The sequence below is a fragment of the Blennius ocellaris genome (genome assembly GCF_963422515.1).
Source record: "Blennius ocellaris genome assembly, chromosome: 15".
Taxonomy (NCBI): domain Eukaryota; kingdom Metazoa; phylum Chordata; class Actinopteri; order Blenniiformes; family Blenniidae; genus Blennius; species Blennius ocellaris.
In genome coordinates this window covers 7,738,784-7,760,636 of record NC_137664.1, presented here as the reverse complement: position 1 = coordinate 7,760,636, position 21,853 = coordinate 7,738,784, and the positions used below count along the sequence as shown (strand labels likewise).

The 21,853-nt window shown below is 38.6% G+C and overlaps 1 protein-coding gene across 1 annotated transcript in view; it reads right to left on the bottom strand.

Moving 5' to 3' along the window:
- The window catches only part of astn2 (astrotactin 2), a gene marked incomplete at both ends in the record, with an annotated part of 271,954 nt that overhangs the window by 132,623 nt on the left and 117,478 nt on the right, over nt 1-21,853 (bottom strand). Inside the window, 2 exons of the mRNA XM_080510130.1 lie at nt 4,164-4,310; nt 7,747-7,854. Coding sequence (XP_080366256.1) covers nt 4,164-4,310; nt 7,747-7,854 — 255 coding nt within the window. The remainder of the gene's footprint in view (nt 1-4,163; nt 4,311-7,746; nt 7,855-21,853) is intronic.

The window sequence follows — 21,853 nt, the reverse complement described above, 5'->3', positions numbered from 1 at the left end:
TAATCTCAAGTGTGCGTATCCTGTGTGAATGCACTGCAAGAAACACAGACTTTGGGGGGAGGGGGGTGTATTTCACAAATGATTAGACATCTTCTGGTAATACTAATCTCAGATAGCACTAAAGTCCCAAAATCAATTCTCAAAATAAACTCAAGATACATGAGTCACAACAGGAGTCTTACAAGCAGTGCTGTGTTTATTTGGAATCATATTTGATTTCTCTGATGAGTGTCTGCTGATGTTAACCAAACAGTCTTGCCACTTTTCATATCAGGCCTGATAACTGATTTCCCGCCCACATATGAGCTTCTGTCAAGCCTTCTGGCCTCTCCTGTTGAGTTTACTGCTCCTACTGATACGTGACCTCTTCACCCGTCTGGACAACTGCTTCCTGTTATTGTTTCTGACAAATACAAAATACAAAAATGCGAATGCGTATAGAGGGGAGCCGTGTGTGTCAGATCATATGTATTGTAACCATAGTGATTTGTTATTTTTGTATTTTTTCCCCCCCATACTGCCTGTACACCACCCCTGATCTGAGTTATATTTATTTGCGGCTTGCCAGTTTACATTTGTCTTGTTTGTTTGTCTGTTGGGTTTGTTTGTTTGCTCTGACTCTCTGCTGCTGACTGTATGCCTGCCGGACTTCTGGGTTAAGCCGCCTTTTATCATATCTGCTCTGCCTCAGGTGTCCACCTCATAAGTTAGTTTGCAGAGAAAGTGAAAAAAAAAGAAGGTCCTAGACGTCAGTTACAACTTCTTCTCATTGTCCATGTGCATCCCACAGTATGAATACAAGCCGAGTGAAATCCACATTGGAGAGGTGAGAAAATTTATTCCTCAGTGTTTTAAGTATTTTAGTGGGGAAAACACAGCAAATTGTTGCATTTTTAAAACAAAAAAAGCTATATTTACAAGGTAAAAAATCGAATTTGTTTCACAAAACTGAGCTGAGCATCAGGTTACAGGAGCACTTGAGAATTATTTGAATATTTGGATAACACTTGTGTATAACTGGATATGCCTCATTGGCAGTGGAGAAGCAAAGATCAGATGGTTAAGACAATCAATGAGTAATCATTCAGTAGGGAAACACATTTATCCATATTCAATTTCCCAGCCTACTAACCATAGCAGAAATGATAGTTCGCACTGAAGAGGAGTGAATTACAGGCTGAAAAGCTCTTATTTCAATCACGCTCTGACGTCTTTTACGTCAGTTTAGATTACATTTGACAGTTTGTGCACTTCACTGTCCATAAGGATGCATAATTCACTGTATAAGTTTGAGCGCTCCTCCTTTTTCTGTTGTGTGTCCATAAGCACACAAACTGTCAGAGTGTGGGTGGACTTAGAAATGAGGCCCCGGTGGCAAGAGCACCTGATCAACTGATATGTGAACGCAAGCCTCCCAGAGATATGCCGATCATTAGTTAAATTGCCTCCTTCACTCCCTCTTGCTTTGCTTGACTCTTTGTGCATGTTCCATTTTGGCTTATCGTCCCAGCGAAGGTTTATACCCTGGTATGCTGCCAATGCACGGACCCGAATTGTAATTATTTCATTGCTGGTAAGGAATTTAAAAGCCAAGCAGGGTCAATCTTTTAGCAAAGACTTTGGCAATCACGCTTATATAATATATTTTTGTAAATTTCCTTTTTAAAAAAAAATAAAAATCTGATTTAATCTGACATAAAATGTGATCAACACTCTACTGAGCAGGTTTTATGTAATTCACTTCATTTAACTATTGATCCACCCAGTGGCCCATCAGATTAGGTTTTAAGTGTGAGGGGACATGTCTTTAAGTCTTAATTAGTCTATGATAGCCCGTGTAGAGGAGGGGCAGCCAAACACATTTCAGACTTCATCTAATCATTGTGCCATTTCAGTCTGAATCTTCTTCAATTCTTTTTTTATCTTTTTTGTAAGGCAAGTTACAAAATAACATACAAAAGAAAATTGAACCTTGGAAAACTGATGTCATATAAAATAAGGCAACTCTCATGCTAACTGAAAACAAACAATAGGTTATTATTCTAGTTTACACTCTCATGCAAGACAGTCAATCGCAGCCTCATGACCAAAAGTCCAGTTCACAATTAAAGGGAGGGAAAATGTTATTCAAATTAACCAGCTTCAAACATCACTCTGTCAATAAATCTTCTTTTATCTTGTTTGAGGAGCTTTCACTGACTGCATAGGCTTCATCGTGCAGATTTCTGCTCCTTTTTGTAATGCTCATTTGTACCTGTGGTTTATCATCTGTTTGGATGGATGTTCATCTTGTGTACTTTTATCAACTGTATGGAGAGGCCAGGCAGTGGGACTGAAAAGCATTGAAACTGAAAAGCCACAAATTGAGGTAGTGGTGTAAGGGGTGGGGTGGAGGTCTTTCAATGCAAGTGATTTAAAAAGAGAAATGAGGAAGGCATGAAAAACTGCCCCCAATCCATTAACTATATCTCCTGACAACAAAAAGATGCTATAAATTACATAATTTTTTTTTTATTTTTTTTTTTCTTCCAGCCATTTCTGCAGGATGATACTTGAAGGACAACAGAGTCCAACCACAAGCAAAACAGTAATGTACAAGGATGGGTAGTGGCTATTATAATATTACATTTTCTTATCTTTCTTTCTTTTTTGTTTTTTTATAAAAAAAAATAATTAAATACAGTACAGTCATTCCTATGTGCTTTTACAGAGAAAATAGAAAAGCTCAACATATCCACATGAGCAAGCACGTTTGTTTGTGACTGTGGAAAGGAAAAACTCCCCCCAACAGGGAGAAACCTTTGCAGAAACCAGACTCAGAGGTGGCAACATTCTGCAGACCGGTTGGGGTGAAAGGATAGAGGAGAGGAGAGGATAGGAAAGACAGAGCGATAGACTTGGTGGGGAGATACATACAATACCCTTGTTAGTGCTACATATTTTTTTTTTTTAATAATACAGTAATCACACTGATCCAAATATTTTCCAACTGTCATGAGATTAAACCAGCCTGAGTAACAACAAAACAAAAAGCAAAACAATCACAACAATGATCACAAAAGCAAAAACAAAATGACACAAAACAAAGAACAAAAAACATGATTTTGATCATTGAAAGAACAATAGCAGAAAATAAGAAAAATCAGCAGCAGTTCTGAGGAGTGGAAGTGGGTGTGCATGTGTGCGTGTGTGCGTGCGTGCGTGTGTGTGTGTGTGTGTGGTTTGTCCACTGGATGTGAATGGAACCCCTGTGGGGGGCCCCGCAGTACCGTCTTAATCTTATCTTTCTTAACTTACATTGAACAAAAACATAAATACAACCCTTTTGTTTCTGCCCCCATTTCAGAACTGGAAGTTAAGACTTTTTTTTGTATGAAACAAAAGGCCAAATCTGTGTTAGTCAGCACTTGTCGTTTTTATAATCCATCCACTTCACAGGTGTGGCATAGCAGGATGCTGATTAGACAGCATGATTATCGGACAACTGTGCTTTAGGACACGTTCACGTACCCCGGCTTTTACAAAAACCGATATTTCCCTTTCTGCGTTCACAAAAAAAAAATACAAATATTCATTGACACGGACTTGCATGGTTCAGAGCTACTCCAAGGCATACAAAACCTGTAAGGGGCAGTGTAACGAGAAGCATGAGGCCATGATAGCCAATCAGAATCATGGAGAAAAACACATCGTCACAAATTGTGACGTACACCTCCACCCACCCCCCTTTTAGATGCAAACGGAGAAACAAAACTTTTTCCAAATCTCCACTGTGTTTTGAGGAATCATCGTTTGTGGCGACTCGTAGCTGTGTCTATGTGTAACTGTAACCCAAACGCAGAGAAATGTCCCAGTTTTGTAAATACCCGGATACGTGTACGTGCCTAAGACAGATATTGACAGATATTTGTGAGAAATGCCTTTTGTGTGCAAAGAAAAATCTTATATCTTTGTGTTCACTTCATGGACAAAAATGGACTCATGCAGTGTCAATCGAATAATTTTAATTTGCCAAACAACCTTAGACACTGTCCATTAAGAGAATGTGAGGATACAGGCATCAAACTAAGTGAGTGAAAGTCAACTTTTTTTTATTTATTTTTTTTTTATATATGCCATTACTTTAACATCCTGCCAAGGTCTAACGAATGTGTTTCACTTACCATCCGCGACAAAATGCTCCGGCACATGGAGGGTAACCTTGACAGTGAGGGGGCAGGAATCCTGCGTAGCATAGACAATGGCAATGACACATGTGCTGATGGTAATCAGTGTCAGGGTGACCTTATTTAGAGGACTGTGTGGGTGGCCTGAGGTAGAGAAAAAGGAGGAAAAAAGTGCAGGTAAACAGTTTAATAGAGGATTAAAGAAACAAACAAAACATTGTTAAAACAACTTAATTCAGAAAGACACGTAACATAGGCCTTAATCACAAGCTTTTGCACCACACACACAAAAGAGACCCCTCCTTCAGTCCTTGAAGATATTAATTGCGCTCCTGATTTATGAACCTAGCCCTGATTCGAGTTAGTAAAAGATGACTGAGAACACCAGCACTTCTGCACAACAGCTCCAAATTGTTTGCCTGTGTGATATATGATCTTATTGCCCGTGACAGGGTTATAGATTGGTTGTTTTGGTTGCCCTTTGGCTCCGTCAGGGCTCCTACTTCCAAGCCAGGATATAAGGAATGAAATTAGCCGCTTAACCTCTGTCTACGGGTATTTATCATGGGAGAAAAGTTGGCATGTTCAAAGGAGGCTCAGTGCGATGTGGGAAGGATAGCGTAGAGATAGTGTGCTTTGAAAACACTGCCATAACTAGATCTCCTACTGTTAAATATGTATTGATCCCATTGAACCTCTTGAAAATGCTGCAGTCTTTGAAAAATTGCACGCAATATTTCATATTCTACAAGCCTCACCACACGTGTGAGCAGAAAGAAAAGAGCTTGTATTGTTATGCATGTTCAATGCTGAACTCATTAGCTATTTTGTGTTTCAAAGTTTCCTGCAGTGGACCTTTGCAAATTGTTGCGGTCATTAATTATTCAGTGTAATTATTCATTTGGAGCCCCATACAGAATATAAAGCACAGATTAATGTTCTGTATGCTGTGAAGAGTTATGCTCCACTATCAGAAGCCAACTATGTGAAATACACCCTTTCTGTCAAGCCTCATTTTTATCAATCACCGTTACGAGAGGCAAACGGACTGAAGTGTAACAAAGTAGCATCGCAGAAATGTTAATACCACCACGCAGTGTGATTAGTAATCTCCAGTATCCCCCCCCCGCTGACAGGAGATCACACTGAAATCTCGATTAAAAAAAAAAAGTTTGGAGTTAGCGAACTGCAGCTCAAGGTCAAAGCCAGCAAGAGAAAGTTAAGGTAATGAATCCGCCCACGTCGAATCACATGTCCCCCGCTGTGATTGTATTGTGAAGGGACAGAAACAAAGGCTGTCTAAAGCAAAGGCAGCGGAGCAGCTAATCCCAGCGGGGTGTGGGTGGTGTCATGGGGCTTCTGAAGGGGTCCCTCAATTACTATAAAAGCTTACTGAGTAGACAAAAGCATGTACACTCACGGTGGCAAACACTTACATTACAGCCACAAACCAAACACCTTCTCTATGCGCTCTCACACACACACAAAAAACACACACAAGTATACACACTGTAACCACAGACCTTTAGGAAAAACACCCACAGGAATGTAAAGCAACCACAAAATGTTGCTAAACTAAACAAACCGTGTTGCTTCAAATGTGGTTCTATTGTTACTCCTATCCGGGTCTCCCTGTCTATCTTTTTAGAGAGATAAACAATCTTTTACCACAGGCTGTAACTTGAACACAGATCATGACCGTGACTTTTATGTCCTCCTTGGTCATGTGCCTGTGAGCTTTGCCAATAAAATTTAAGGGCCAGTTCAAACAGAGATATACCCTTTAGGACACGTGTTTATAACCGAAGAGTCAGTAAGAGATGGATCTTTACAGTCAATTACAATGCAAGGCTGACCATTATATATTATTATATATAATATAACATATACATCATACAAACGTCCCACAGAGCACAAAACTTTATCCTGAACCCCAAAAATTTAACTACTGGTAATTTGTTCTTATTTTAACCAATTCAGAATCAAATCATAAGCATTCAGTTTTTTTCTGTCAGCATAAATAAACTTGGAGAAAATCTAAGAATATTCCAGTGGAAATCCTAGAGCCTTGGTCATCGCAGCTGCTTCCCAACAACAGTGCAATATTTGAAACAAGATGCCAGCATGGTGGACATTTCACCAGCCGAGTCCAAAAACACAATTTCCAAGAAGGGATCTGCGTCTACTGGTGTGGAAATCTTCACCCCAGCAGAGTTGTGTCTGCCAGCACCTACAGGGACAAGGGCTGCATGCGTTCCAATCTCACACAGTATTCACTCAGACCCAAACATGGTATACAGTCGCCTTTGAGATAAACAATGATAGAAAAATGTTAACCCCATTTTACTGAAATTCGCAAAGTTGATGTATTTCTTTCTCACCTTAAAAATAAATCAACTAAAAGATCCTTAATTACCTTAAATGGAACATTTTAATTGAAGCAAGAATTGAAAAGGCTGATAAGGAATATTTATTTATTTATAGTTCAAATTCAACCTTCAAGCTTGATCCTCATTGGAAATTCTAATGATTAAAATAATAGACGACTACATAGTTAAATCAGAGGCAATACATATTTAAAATACATAACAGCAAAAATAGTCAGTTGGAGGGAAATTAAAGACATTGTACAGTTTTATTACTAGCTAGACTAAATCACATTGGATTTATAATTTGACTGCCCAATATCGCTGATTTACCGACTCAAAGGTAACAACATTATACTGTACGTCATCTATATACATATTGATAAGATAAATGAAGAATGTGATTGCAATCCAGCTTTTTCTCTTTTGGGAAATTAAATATTGGTTAGGTGAAGTGCTGGTGTAGCTTTAACCGTCATTTGGAGCTATGATAAAAGATACAGAGTACTTTAGAAGACACGTTTTGCATTTGTAGAACAGGAATTAAAGGTGAGGTGTAATTTTACTTCCTAGTATCATAATGTGATCTTGGAGCAAACAAAAGGCTCAGAAAGACCTTACGCTGTGTTGATTTTTTTGATTTGTTTTCTTTTGTATTTACTAGATGGACATACATGTGTATTCTATTCTCTTGGGCACTCGGGTCACGCACAAGCAAAAGCATAATCCATGCATAAATCCTTCACTATCACATAACACTACAGTATATAGAAAAAAGGAGAAAAAAAATCATGCTTCCCATTTGAGTCATTTGACTCAGCTTAGCTCATCACAAAGCCTTCATTTACATCAGCTCATATATCTGCTCTGAGTGTCACTGAGCTGTGCCACGGAACAGCACTTTAAACCCCAGCAGGAACGTGCATGACTCCTTCTTACTTCCAGCTATGCTGACAATTCCAGAAATGTCTAGCCTCATTTCACCCTGCTATAACTCGTCCTTCCGTTATTTCTCCCATATACAACCAGTATAAGGCTGAAAATCATCTGTTTTCAAAAGAGGCCTCATTGTACTTTATTCCTCTTTCTTTTTTTTACTTTATTGCATTCTCAGCAGTGTGCAGTGGATAAGAGGGTCTCCTCCTGCGCCGCCTAATGTGTGGAAAATGTGACACATTTATTACTGAAAGAAAAACACATGCGGTCTATCTCACCTTTGCTGCGCCTTCGTCCTCTGTGCTGCTCAGTGTAAAACTTCAGCTGGTTGTCATCTTCAGGCTCCGACCCCGATTCACCTTGAGGACCAAACACTCCTCCAGGTGCTGGCAGTGAGGAGTAAAGACAAAACAGGGAGAAAGACATCTAATTAGAATCAATCATTGGGTGTTTGTTTGTTTTTTTTGTTTTGTTTTTTTCCATGTAATCGTTACCGACAGTGACGGCTGGGTCATTAGTATTGATGCTTACTTGACAAACATATTTGCCTGCTATGTGCACAAAGCAGATCCACCGAGCAAATTTGCTTTATTCACAACCGGGATGACAAAATTAAAGATTGACCATAAACAAATAAGATAATCTGATCCTGCCTATCCTTTAGCTATGCCCCCTCAGTTTGATCGGTCAGTAATTTGTCCGTCGTTATGAAGTCTACCGAGGCGCAATTTTCACATCACATTGGGTCACATCCAGGTAGTGTGTGCATGTGGCCCGTCAAAAAGCAACAGCACGGGAAGCTGCTGTGAGAGTTAAGAGGCTTTGTTTGCACTGCCTCGGCTCGGCAACATCAAAACACACATCCCTGCTAAATGCAAAAGGGACCTGCCACAAAGTGATAATTGTCAGGGATTTGCAAAGTGTTAAGCCACTGAATGATAAATAAGTAAGCCCAAGCAACAACCAATATGTGTAGATGGCTTCAGACGGCATTTTAAGTCTGTTATAAAACACCCAGGAGGGAATTTATGTGAAATACGTTTAATGAAACCCGGAATAAATTCTGAAGTGTGACTTGAGCAAATTCATATAGAAAACAACCTCATGCTAATGAGGTCTGTCTAATTTATTCATGGTTATAGATATGTTTTGCTTGCGTAACCCTCAGGATCACAGTGATTACACTTCCTAATCTCCTGGAGTGGTAGGGGAATAAAGGACAGAAGGAAAATCGATGCTTTCTCGTGGCGATGAAGGAGCATCTGAAAAGATGTGCTTCACCTGTTGAGTGCAAATTACAGCAAGAAGAGCCCGCGACTGTGTTAGTCTGTTCTGTCAATACCCCGATTCATGAGCTATGCGAAGACAGCTGATGACGACCTATGCACATCTACTCTCCTGTAAGAGACAAAAGCTTCACAAAAGCTTGTTTTGAAAAAAGACGACACTTCAAGTGCTTGTTTTTTTTTTTTTTTCAAGTAAAAGTCTTTTTGGTAATTGGAGCTTTTATTGTACATGATTCATGGAATAGAGCCCAATTGAGATGAAGGAGTTTGCGTAGTGTCATTATGTTTGACTGTATTTACCACTTTAGATAAAACATTTCTTCTTTCAACTATTATGAATCACATCTAACTGAAGCAGAAATGAATGCATCATGGCGTGAAGTAAAAAGAAAGATTGACGCATGTTCCTTTTTTGTTTAATCTATATTCATGGCTACAAAGGTTGACCCAAAAGAATCCATTAACAAGCAAAGAATATCGAGAAACATTTACTTTCCCTGAAGAGGAAAGAGCTTCTCAGTCATGACTACATTGAAGGACTGTTCACTAAAAAAAACGTATATTGTACATGATTTCGAAAGAAAATATGGGAAAATTGAGATGGAAGAATATGTTCTGTGCGATTGTTTTTAGTTCTATTTACCAGAAAAGGTGACAAATCTGTTCTTTAAACAATCTGGAAAGACAATGGTTCACTTTGAATCAGTACAAATCACATCCAGCCGAGGCAGAAATAAATGCATCAGTGTGTGAAGTAAAAAAGATTGGCCTGTATGATTTATAATGGGGCTGTTATTCAAAACAGATGGTTTGCAGATAATTTAGCATGAGATAATAAATACAATTTACCTGGGTAAAGGCTTACTAAGGGAAGCAGATTATCTGATAAAATAATCAGTTTTAATTAAAGGATATAAAGTATGCAACAAACCTATAAATATTTTTGCCCGTGGAAGAGACGAGATTTACAGATTAGGAGAAAAGAATTATAAAGTGCTGTCAAGCAAAATGTATTGTGTAATTGGATTTTCCATTGGAGATTATTTAGAAAACCCCAATAGACAGAGGGGTGTACTCGTACTATCACAAGGTGACGTGTGTCTAATTTTAACAACAAGGAACGATGATGGCTCATTTTCTTAATGTTAAAAAGATTGAACTGCAAGTCTCTTTCATGTTATCTTATTATTTATCACAAATGGTTCGTGGATAATTTATTACAAGAAGAAAAAAAAACTAAGAAATTCCACATGGGTAAAGAATGACTGAAAAAACAGAGATAGCGATATACAAAGCTCCCAAAGAAATAAATCAAACATAGAAAATAATACGCAATAGATGACTGCCATTTTCAATACTAAACATCCAGCCAATTTTCAATGAAATCTATCCTTTTTTTTGGTTTCACAAGTGATGGAAAAAAAATCACTTTAACCACAACTAAACCAGATATCAGTTATAATTGCTCTCCAGTTACCATATAGCTTCATTTTATGGCAATGAATATCAAATGCATACATTTTAACCCCCAGGAACTGAAAAGATCGGACAAGCGTACAGGAGATAACAAGAACTGTGAGAACGTATATATTCAAAACTTATCAGAAGGCACTAAAAATACAGTTTTACTCATCATCACAGTAGCCCATAGGACTTTTACAGAGAAAATCCACCAACGTGTCATTCAATTGAAAACACACAGTAGTAATGAAGAACTTCCAGATATTGAAAGTTGAAGTAAACTTTAAAAAAAAAATAAAATAAAATGGGGCACAAGCATGTACTCAGTGCAACTTTACCGTACATTAGAAGAAGCAATACTTATATATACATTTGGCCTACTTGTTTGGTTACAAAGAGGCCTGCTATTGTGGAAAATTACATCTTTGTGGCCCTCACTTTGATCAAAGTTGCCAATTCTTTCTCCAGCAGATCAGAAAACAGAGTGAAGTAGCGACAATTACAGTGTACAACATGACCCTGTGTTCTCCCAATGCTTTCATACTGCAACTAAGTAATCACAGCCGCTGTGTCTTGCATCATTTGTGGAAAGAGAGGCAGCCTATTAGCAGAGAAAAACATTAACAGCCCATGTTGCCATAACAGCACAAATAGGACCAATTTAAGCATTTGATCAAAAAGGAGATTTTCACATCTAAACTGTAAATTAGTTTATAGTGAAGCTTTTGATTGGGGTATTTTCTCTCGGTGTAAGTATAAAGAAAACATTTGGAAGTGAGCAATAAAAACAGACAACAACAATAACTCTGGAAGAGTAACGATTGTGTTATTGTTTTGGTTTCATTTGAGTGTGAATCAAAGCCACACTTTGTCTCTGAGGCAGGGCTGTATGGTCTCAGTGTTGCACAGGAAATTATCGAGACATGGGTGGATTTTCCAAGTTCAAAGGCGAACAGAAACAACAAACATTCTATAAGCTGTTATGTTCACAGAAGAAACAAAGGTTTTTGTTTGTTGTTTAACATAATAACGGGACTATGTTCAAATCCTGAAGCAGGACTGTGACTGAGTCCATTTTATCAACTTTTAAAAATCTGTCCTTTCTTGTAAAAGTCATACCATCCTTATTAAAAGTGCTTTATGAGCAATGATAGAACAACATATTCTCTGTTCCTAGTTCACTGGTCACAAGTCATAATTCTTGGGCAAATTCTGAGCAATGCCAGGTGAAATACCTCTTTTACTCGCTTCGTAAACATTATGTCATAGCTCATAAGAATTTGCCTGCATCATAAACATGTTAGACGTGATTAAAAGTTCTATTAAGTCTGTGTAGGAAGTGCGCATGAAAGGCCATAATCACTCTTTTGGTCTGGTGCTTTTAAACAGGTAGAGAGTGGAGTTGGACTCTGGGTGTGGAGTCCGCTGGTGTTTGGAGAGAGAAGCCAAGGCAATGTTGTGTAAAATTGGTTCTGAATTTATGCATCGTGTTAGAACATGCCCAGAGAGGTGGTGTATGGAGAAAAGACAGAGAATACAAGGACATATTCACAAGTTAGCCTGGTGGCTGTTTGAATGAAAAACAGACTTCATTTATTTTCCATAACGAATACATTAATTTGGGATATTTATAAGGCTATGAGCAAGATAGGATCAGGAAAATCCAGCCCTCCCAAAAGTTACTTGTTATAGTTTCCACTTTTAATGGCCGGCATATAAATTACATAGAATAGGTTTGATCCCCTCATCAATGTGATTTGGTAAAGCAAAACAAATCTACTCACAGGAACTAATAAAGTAATCTTGAAAAAGTGGCTTTGTGCAAATATGTACGCAAATGTTTATTGACCCTTATATTTAGCTGATGTATTGACAATTAATTAGCAGCTTGATTGTCTGAAGCACTTTTTTTTTTTAAGCTTATATTTCCACATGCACAAATCTTAACTAATCACAAATAAATTGGTCACATTAGATCAATCCAGTGCTTCTCAAATGGTGGGGCGCGCCCCCCTGGGGGGGCGTGGTGGGGTGTCAGGGGGGGCGCGAGGCGGGCGCGAGGCGGGTGCGACTTTCAGTATTAGTGTCTTTATTCATGCTTGAACAATTAAAAAAGGGCCTCCAGCCACTAGGTGGCAGCAGTGCTCAAACTCATCAACAGGCTGCCTGTTCAACCAGTAGAGTAGAAGAAGTACTACACATGAACACCGGTGTGCAGAGCTGGAGGAGGAGGAGGAGGAGGTGGAGAAGTTTCTGACAGGAGTGAAAAGAAAAAAGGATGAGGCGTCAGAGGAAAAGAAAACAGGTGAGAGTAAACATAAACCTAGTGAGAGCAGGAGATATGACGATGCCTACATAGCCCTTGGGTTTACCGTGAACACGGTCGGAAACGAGGAAACACCCATTTGTGTTTTATGCCTAAAAACTCTGGCAGCGGAGCATGAGACCAAATAAATGAAGACGGCACCTGGAGACCATACACCCGTTATGTCAGTAAGCCACTGTAGTTGTTTCATGGTAAACTCCATGAGTATCGCCAACAAGCCGGTCATTTTGTCAGCGCGGCATCAGTAAACAAAAAAGCCGTTAGCCTCTTACAAAGTTGTCCACCACATCGCAAGGTGCAAAAAACCTCACACCATAGCAGATTTATTTTGATAATCAGGCGATTGTATGCAGAATGCTGGTGCCAGCAACTCATACAGTGGTTTATACAGATAAATAAATACATATTATCAAGTTCTCAATGGTAGTACAATTCGGGGGGGGGGGGCCCTGAAAAAAATTCTGTCCTCTAGGGGGGGCGTGACAGAAAATAATTGAGAACCACTGGATCAATCTAAGGTCCAGTCTTCAAGTGAAAGCAGAAAACCTTTGTTGTGTTTTGGTACACAGAGCATGATGAAAATGCAACTTTTTGACAATGCTTCGACTCGGTGGAAAACTAAGCTTTTTTTAATTGTTTTCATTAATAGCATTTCTGCTGTTTCCGTGTAAACATACATCATTTTCAAAATGTCGTTGTGTAAACACAAAACTTTTCGGAAACAAAAATGAAACATTGTTGTGTAAATGGGTTCTAAGACCATCTTATTCAGTCTACCTCAATTAATCACAATAATAAGTCTCAGTATAGAGTTCACAGTACATTTTAATGTTGTTTTCCCACGTTTCTTTCTTGTATTGACTGTTTTCCTGTTGTTTTTCATTTTGTCTTGTCACTTCTGACTGTGACAATTTACTGTTTGGGCACTTTGAATTGTATTAACCTGTATGAAAAGAGCCGCGCAAATACACTTGAATTTATGGATTTAATCATCAATGTAGTGTAGTGTTCTGTTCACTTATGTCCACTTAGTTTTTGCAAGAATAAATGTTATGTGATGAGTTGATGCTCGAGATTAAAAATAATCATCTCTCTGTTTATGCAGAAATACTTGTATCACTAATGAGGACAAACTATTTTCACCTGCATACATAAAATAACAATGTTTTTTTTAAGATATCTAAACTGGAAATCATCTATAAAGCTACTATATGGAAAAACTGAAAATACTGTGCATTACAACTTTTACAAACATGATCATCTCTGTTAGGACCAACAGGCAAATGTAAAAATATCCTCAGATGCTGCAAGAAAAAACAAAAAACAAACAAACTTCCCCCTCATCATCAAGATTCAAAGTACCAACGTCTAACCATCACTGACCCAACCGCGGGCTCAAGAAACCTGGACTACCAGTGATCCCCTGGTAAAACGTACATACTTAATTCAAGATCCTAAATCCATTGAATGGAAAAGAAGAAGAAACCCTAACCTCAGTGTCTGCCTCTGCGTGTGCTGCTGCAGCTCAACACACTCCTTCTCTACCTGAGCACTCTGCTGTGCAGCAGTCAAGAGGAGGACAGGGACAAGATAGAGAGAGAAAAAGAGTGAAAGAGTCAGAAAGAGAGGAGGGTGTTACAAAAATAACAGTGGGAAGAAGTGTGGGTATTTTGATGGCACGAGTACAGGGTGAGCCTGGATCTCTGCACGCCTTTTCTTGTCCCGACACATAGATAATCAATTTGGTGTAGAGACTACCAAGGTAGTGGAATAAGAAAAAAAAAAAAAATATGAAAGGCATTCACAGCAGCATGTTGTCACATTTTACAAGACCTTCACGGAAATACCAAAGAATATTTCAGCCGAGAGAGAACGGTAACTTGGAGGACCTGGTTAGCGGTTACCAAGCTCCCTCATACAATGCACCTAACTACCTGAACTCACAAGGTGAGGTGCTTCTTTCCAATGTTATTGTTGGGGAAACTTTATTCAAATAAGAACGGTTGACATACAGCTTGGCGTCACTAAAAGAGGTCAGTTCATGGCTTGATTTAAAGTCAAATTCATAAGTAAACGAGGGCACAAGCACAGAACACGTCACTAATTGTTTCACATTTGTAGATACCCAAGTTTTATACTTCCATAATTGCTCTACTGCAGTTCATAATCATTCATAAAAATGTGCAAAACCCAATGAAAAGCCTGACAGGCATTCATCTGACTGTATAGAGAACAGGATGACTGGCTCAAAGTCAGTTTCCAAACTGAAAACGTTTCAATAAGCAGCCCTCCCACCCTGGTATTTACACAAAACGGACCCGGTAAACATGTCATCAAGTCATTGACTCAGGGATGCTGAGGAAAAAAAGTGTGTATGTCCTTCACATGTGAAGAGGCACTTGAGATGTGTGCTCAACTCCAAGTGTACGCGCCTCAACTTTGAATGAGATTTTAAATAATTGCCTACGCCATGAATAAGCCTCATGCAGGTTTAGCATTTGATTTGGACATTTAAAAGATTTTCAGAAAGTGCTTCTCAATGAAAGAACCGTAGAAATCACACTGTGAAAGCAATTAGAATAGCGTTTTTTTTTTCATACAACACCTAACTAAAGCACCAAACTGCACTCGTTTACTAATAGTATAAGTCATACCTTATTCTAGAAAGGGTGATGTGGTGAGCAGATAAGAATGCAAAAAAGGCAGGCATGAAGGTATGCAAAAAAAAAATGCAGCAGCCCTCAGAGTTTTTTAAATTATATGGAATCTCTAAATGTTGGAAATCCCTCTTTCAAGTAAACACGAAGGAAGCTTTCTCTGGAATTTTCTCTGGAATGTGTATTTTGCCCTGTGGGTTTAAAAACAAACTAAAAAAAACGGAATGTGAATTGGCGACTTTACAAATCTTTGTCGATGAGAATGCGAGTGGCTGTCCTTCTGTTTCACCTGTCATGGACTGGTGATATGCCGAAAGTGCATTTCCTGTGACCAGCAACCTTAAATTGGATAAAGCCACACAGAAGATGGTAGCATAGAATAGAGGAACATGGCTTTCAAGAACATTGTGTTGTGCATCACATCTTGAAGACATAGTGTAACCTGGACTTTTTGCACCGCCTGTCTAACCATCACATTTACCCCATTTATCCCAAAAACATCGTCCTCAGTATGATTTTCCATCATGTATTGAGATAAAATATAGATATCTATCCCAATAAGAACCCCACATATGTTGTATTTAGTGGTCATGGTGTCTTGGTTTCCTCCAGGCCAATTTAAATGTTAACATCCACTAAAAATTAGGAAACATAATCCATTATCCTAGCCTTAACCCATCCCTACACCAGCCATGAAACATGCCTTCACTTTCATATTTAATACTGTGACTGTATTGCCTGCTCTTGTTTTTTTTTTTCTTCTTTTTTCCCCCCCCTTCTCTCCAGTGCCATGTTTCACAGAACGTCATCCTGTGCCTCTCTTCTCCCCTCCTGGCTGACCTTTTGATGGGAGCAGCAATGCAGGGCAATGACGGCCCAGTCATCAGGAGCGGATGTATGGAAAAAAAGGGTGAGCCTATCATAACCCGGCAGGCTGTCTGGAGGAAACCACTTGTCTCGCTTTGTGCCCCGAGCTGTTGTGGTTGCTCTTGTGAAAGTACTCTTTGATAACAAGTGATTTGTGAAGACAGTTGAGAATTTGTGCAGGGCTCCAGTCTTGGAGATGCTGGGCTGGCTACATTTTTTTATTTGACACATGTGTAAACCACTTGGACCAATTCAGATTGATTAAGTTGTAGTGAAGACAGCCTCATTGACCCTTCTTTCTGTTTTTTTTTTATTTATTTATTTGTATTTTTGTAGATGTATTTCAAGTGATTTTCACACCAGATTTCCTTAAATATCCTTCAGTTCAACCAATTACAGATGGTATGTCTTATGCTGCTTCCCCTTTAACACCCCCCCCCCCCCACACACACACACACACACACTATTTATGCACAAATTGACCCTCAATTAAAATGTGCACATGCAACCTATGTTAAATCTGATTTCCTCAGACAGAAGTTAAAGATTTGCTCTGCCTTCAGGCTACCCTCTATGAGTGACTGCTTTAGAGTTAAGCTGACCAAGCAATACCTATTAATTACATGAAGATATCCAGAACATTTACCTACACTGCAGTTTCTTTGTTATCCCTTAAAGGTTTGTGAAATCTGTGCGGTTAAGAGATGTGAAAAATAACAATGGCAAGCAGATAACGGATGAACAAAAACACACAATATGAAAGACAATAGTGCTTGTACAAAGACACCACCACCAAAATATAAATGACTTATTGTCAGAGCAATTCTCACACTGCATTAGCAGTTCAGTGAACATCAAAATCAATTTCAAGTTTATTAACTGCAGAGGCTCAACTCTCTAAGCCCTACTTTTTTTGTGGTATTACAAAATGGTCAGATGCTGCTTTTATAAATTGCTCTTTTTTTTTTCTTCCTTTCATTTTTGTTTCTGAAGTTTAGTGTAGCTGACTCGCAGCTTTTGTCAGAAAATTTTTTAAATAATTCCAATCAAGTTCACTTTCTCTCCTCACAGAGACAATTCTGAGTAGCGGCTATTGAGAAACAGTACAGACCTCAGTACATCAAGTAAATTAAAAAAAGAAAAAAAAAACATGTCATCAACGTCTTACTGTTTTTGCATGCATTGTGTTTGCATTATCTTCTCTCAAACACATATGACTATAGTGTAAGGAGCTGAGTAGCATTGCAATTATCACACAAAAGTGTGTGTTGACAAGCTCTGCCGATGTGTGTAATCCAAATGACATGTGACTTGTGCTTCCAGGCTTGGGCACATATTTGAAAAAATGACACACAAAACAATTAATCTGAAACAGGGTGCAAGAAGTTGTTGGAAGTTTGGCCTCTGGTTCTGCTTTCACAGTGTCTTTTTTTTTTTTGAATAATTTCTCTCTTTGTCAGTCCATTTTTTTTTTCTCAGGTGAAATACCTTCAAAAAATACCAACTCCATGAACAACGTTTTTTTTTTTTTTTTAATGCCCCCTTTTATAACCATGCTTCCTGAATTTGAGTCAGGGACTTCTTCAGGGGGTGCCGAGGATCAGACGGGGAGCCGGAGGCTTTTCCCTGCTCGGTCAAAGAAAATCATTGTAAGACAGGAACTTGAATCTACATCTGTGGTAGTGCTTTTATTGTCGAAAGCACCTGCTTTCATATGTAGGTGTGTTTGTTTGGCTTCACTGGAAAGTGTGGGCAAATCAGACATGTGTCCAAATTGCACCAATCTGTCCAAAACTGATTTCCAGACTTTCCCCATGAGTACAAGGATTTCTCTGGATTATCTGAATCTTTTAATTACACTATTTACCACAGATGAGGATCCCCTCGGGTTCCAGACAATTTTCTGGTGAAAAATGTTCTGCTTGAGTTGCACTCCTGCCAGACTCAAGTCTTTCATAAAATAGCTCCACTCTCCCCTCTTTTACCTCAGAAAGACTTAATCTCTCTCAATTCCACTGAGTCCAGGCTCATGCTACAACACCAAAGTCAATTAATCTCTTCACATGTAAATTATTCCCATTAATCTTGTGAAATTAGGAAATCAAACATTGTTAGAACCTGTGTCCAGGTACCCAGTAAAAAAACACAATATATTGTCAAATTAAATAAAGTTTTGAGTTTAATACGATTTATTTTTAATGATGCAGTAAAGGGGTGTGATCTAACACTCACAATCTGGAGCAAAAACCATGTGATAAGGCATGAAAAAGGTTCAGAGGAGAAAAGGAGAATAAGGCAGACGATGTGACCAGCAGAAAACACACTCCCGTAATTAGAGAGTTTTATAGGGAAAGAAAAAGTCCGCAGGAGAGAGAGAGTAAAGCACTGTTTTCTTATCTATCCTGTAGTGAGAATGATTAGTGAGATGAACAGTTATGGGAAAGCGCGGAGGTGAGGCGATGACTTCAATCTGAAGAGTAAGATCTAATAATCTCCTGCATAGCAGGTGGGAGTAGCTCACTCTGGTGATACTCTGAGATCTTGTTCAACTTGCTAGCACAAGCATTAAACTCACTATTACTGAGCATGCAGCAGGACACATTGAATGATATTGAACAATATAATTCACATTATTATGCTCACGTCTTTGCATTTATGTCTATTTATGTTGAAGCCTTCAATAACTTCTATTGTGAATGCCACAGTATGTTGCTGTTAATAATGTGATTTACACTGTCGTCATTCATCTATTAAGATGTAAATTAGTTTGATAGAACTGCACACAACAAGTTATTTGTAGCAACTCCCACTTGTTTTTAAAAACATGTCGCTCATATCCAGATCAGCATACCGTACATCTTAAATACAATAACATACAACATCTGACCAGTTTATTAACCGATATGTAGTTTATCCACAGTGTTTGATCAAGTGTGGAGGTTAAATGAAGGATTTACTGAGTTTTACTACCAACATCACAGAGGCTGACATTTAGGCTGATAGGATATCAACCTCTGCATTTAGCGAAAGTCACAAACTGATGGAATATAACCTAGTGATGCAGGTTGGAAATGAGCGAACTTCCACTACGGCAGTCACAAGGGAGCACGGACATTTGATTTTTTGCTGACGACATGGCACTTTTAAATTTGCAATAAATTGCAGGCCTATGTAAAATGCAATTGATCAGCGTAAAAATCAATTTTATTTTGCTTGTCCTATCATACACGCCAACATCATTGGACTGAATCAATGGATTAATCACTTGAAGGATTTATTTAGAAAATTAACAGAATGTGGGTTCTGTGAAGTGGGAACGTGTGGACTTATTCACAAAGAGAATATCAGTTTATGGTAGTGCCACATTAAAACTGAATAAATTAACTGAACACACCAGTTTGCAGAGCTCCATCTGCTATATAATACAAAATAAAGCAATTGTCTAAGATTCAGACTTTCTTTTTTTTAATTATTTTTTAAATATTAGTATATATATATATATACACAATTTTATTTTTTATTTTTTTATTTTCTTTCCTTTGTAGGTTGATACACATGCTGTCTCCTCGGGATGTATGTCTGTGACAGCATGTTTGTAAGTAAATTAAGCTGACAGCGACACCAGACTCCACATGTCTCAGCAACTGGTAAGCAGCACAGCTGCATTGAGCAGTTGGACTTTCTGACACCAGCATGCTAAGTGTTTCCAAATCAAACTCAATAGAAACTGGCATCTACATTCATACAAAACTGCAAGCATGCAAATGCACCATTTATAGTGCGAGAGAGAGCCGCTGAGAAGCTGCAAGAGCAAATGTGAAAAGTCATATTTATTGGGCCGTATTTGCACCAAAAAAGAAAGAAAAGAAGAATATTAAAAAATACATGTAACGAGATGTCAACACATGCGTTTCAAGCCATAGCGACTGAGATACTTGGATACTTGGATCTCAGTCAGAATTGCAAAAATCCCTTGCAAGTCTGATGTGAGTCAGAGTGATTTGAGAGACGGTGCTTTGTTCCTCTGGAACTGGAAAGTGAACCGCAAACACGAGCACAGACTGCAGGGGTCAGGATCAGGAAGGAAGGCCTGAGGCGCTCCATCCTCCCATGCTGCACCCAGCAAAGGGATTCAACACTGCAAATCAGAAAATCAGAGCGATAGGAGGGAATCCAGGAGGTAGAACCTGTGATTTATTTTCTGTTTTGAGTTGGTCCCAGTCTGTTTATTTTTTAAACAGGAGCCGCATATCAGAGCAGGATACACACGGGTGTGCAACGGGGGTATGGGGCTTCCTGTCTCGTCTGTCTTTCAACTCGTTCCTTGCTTGTCTCAGCTCGCCGCCGCTCTGTTTGCTTACTCAAAATAATACCAATCAATACTGTTTTACTCCGCGGCTGGACATTGTATTTTTTAAGAGCTCCGCACACGCACGCACACAATCTCATTACACATGAACGACCAAGGAATGCAGAGAAGTTATTAGAGAGGGCATCGCAGGATAAGTGCTCCTGACACATTTTACAGCCTAAATTTACGAGTTGCTACCTGTAAAAATGGAGAGAAGGGACTTGAAAAGGTGGGAGGCTTAACAAGGCAGCACTTGGCTGTTGTACTCAAGTGGATTCAATGTTTCTACTCTCATCTCTATATTTGTTTTATTGTTACCTCGCCTGCATCAAGTGCATACCTGCCAATTTGGAGTTAATAAGCAAATGGTGAAGTGGAAGGGGGCCACTCAGGGTCTTTCGACATGCGATTGCTGAAAAGGTGCAATGGGCTGTGAAGGATGATTTTCAATGCAGGTGCTTGGCATCGTGTTGTTTGTTGTTTTCCCACCTGTTATCAACTGTCTTATGAAAAACAATGAGGGGTTGTATATTTTGGCAGCTGCAACTCACAAAGACATGTTTTTTGTTTTGTTTTTTTGTTTTTTAGGGGGGGGGGGGCGCTTACTTTCAGCAGTATTGGCATTTTTTACATTGAGATGACAGATGACTAAAAAAAAGCATGACCTTCGAATCCAACCTGAACTTCTACATACACTAAAAAAAAAAAAATCACCAACCATCAAGCTGAGAAGTAAACTCATACAGAATATAACAATAATATTGTAGTTTGATTTACAAAAAGTTATGAAGTAACAAAAGATCATCATTATATTTGAATAGATTTCAACAACCACCAAAAGAATTCTCAGGTTCATTTGAAAAAAAAACCCAAAAAAACAACCGAGTTAATAACGTAGTTTAAACTCCACCCACTGATGTACTTAATGCAAGGATTTTCAAAGTGTGGGAGGATGTGTTTCCCCTTACAGAGCTTCAATCACGTCACGCCCCCACAACTCTCACGGTGCACATATTGTACTTTGTCTCGCACTAAGAAGTTATTGTTGCTTGATGTTTTTTCAAGCAATTGGATCATTTCAACAATGTTAAGATTCATGGGGAAAAAAAGCATAATTTCAAATGTGCTAATCAGATGCTTTTAATCCTAAAAATCTGGTAAGTATCGATAAACCATCTGCAAATGTCATTGCCATTTAGTTTTTTTACTCTAAATATAATGAGTAATGATGAGATGATGTCACCAACGAGCAAAATACGAAAGCAAACTATATCCATTAAAATCATTTGTTTATTCATAGGTTTCATTATTGTTGGAAATATTTTAGATAATCTTTAATAAGAACGCACAGAAAGCAATACCAGTATCAGGTCTGACACTGCACAGAGTCGTCGTACTCGTAACAGATCCCTGATACAACCTGATAAGTATTATGTG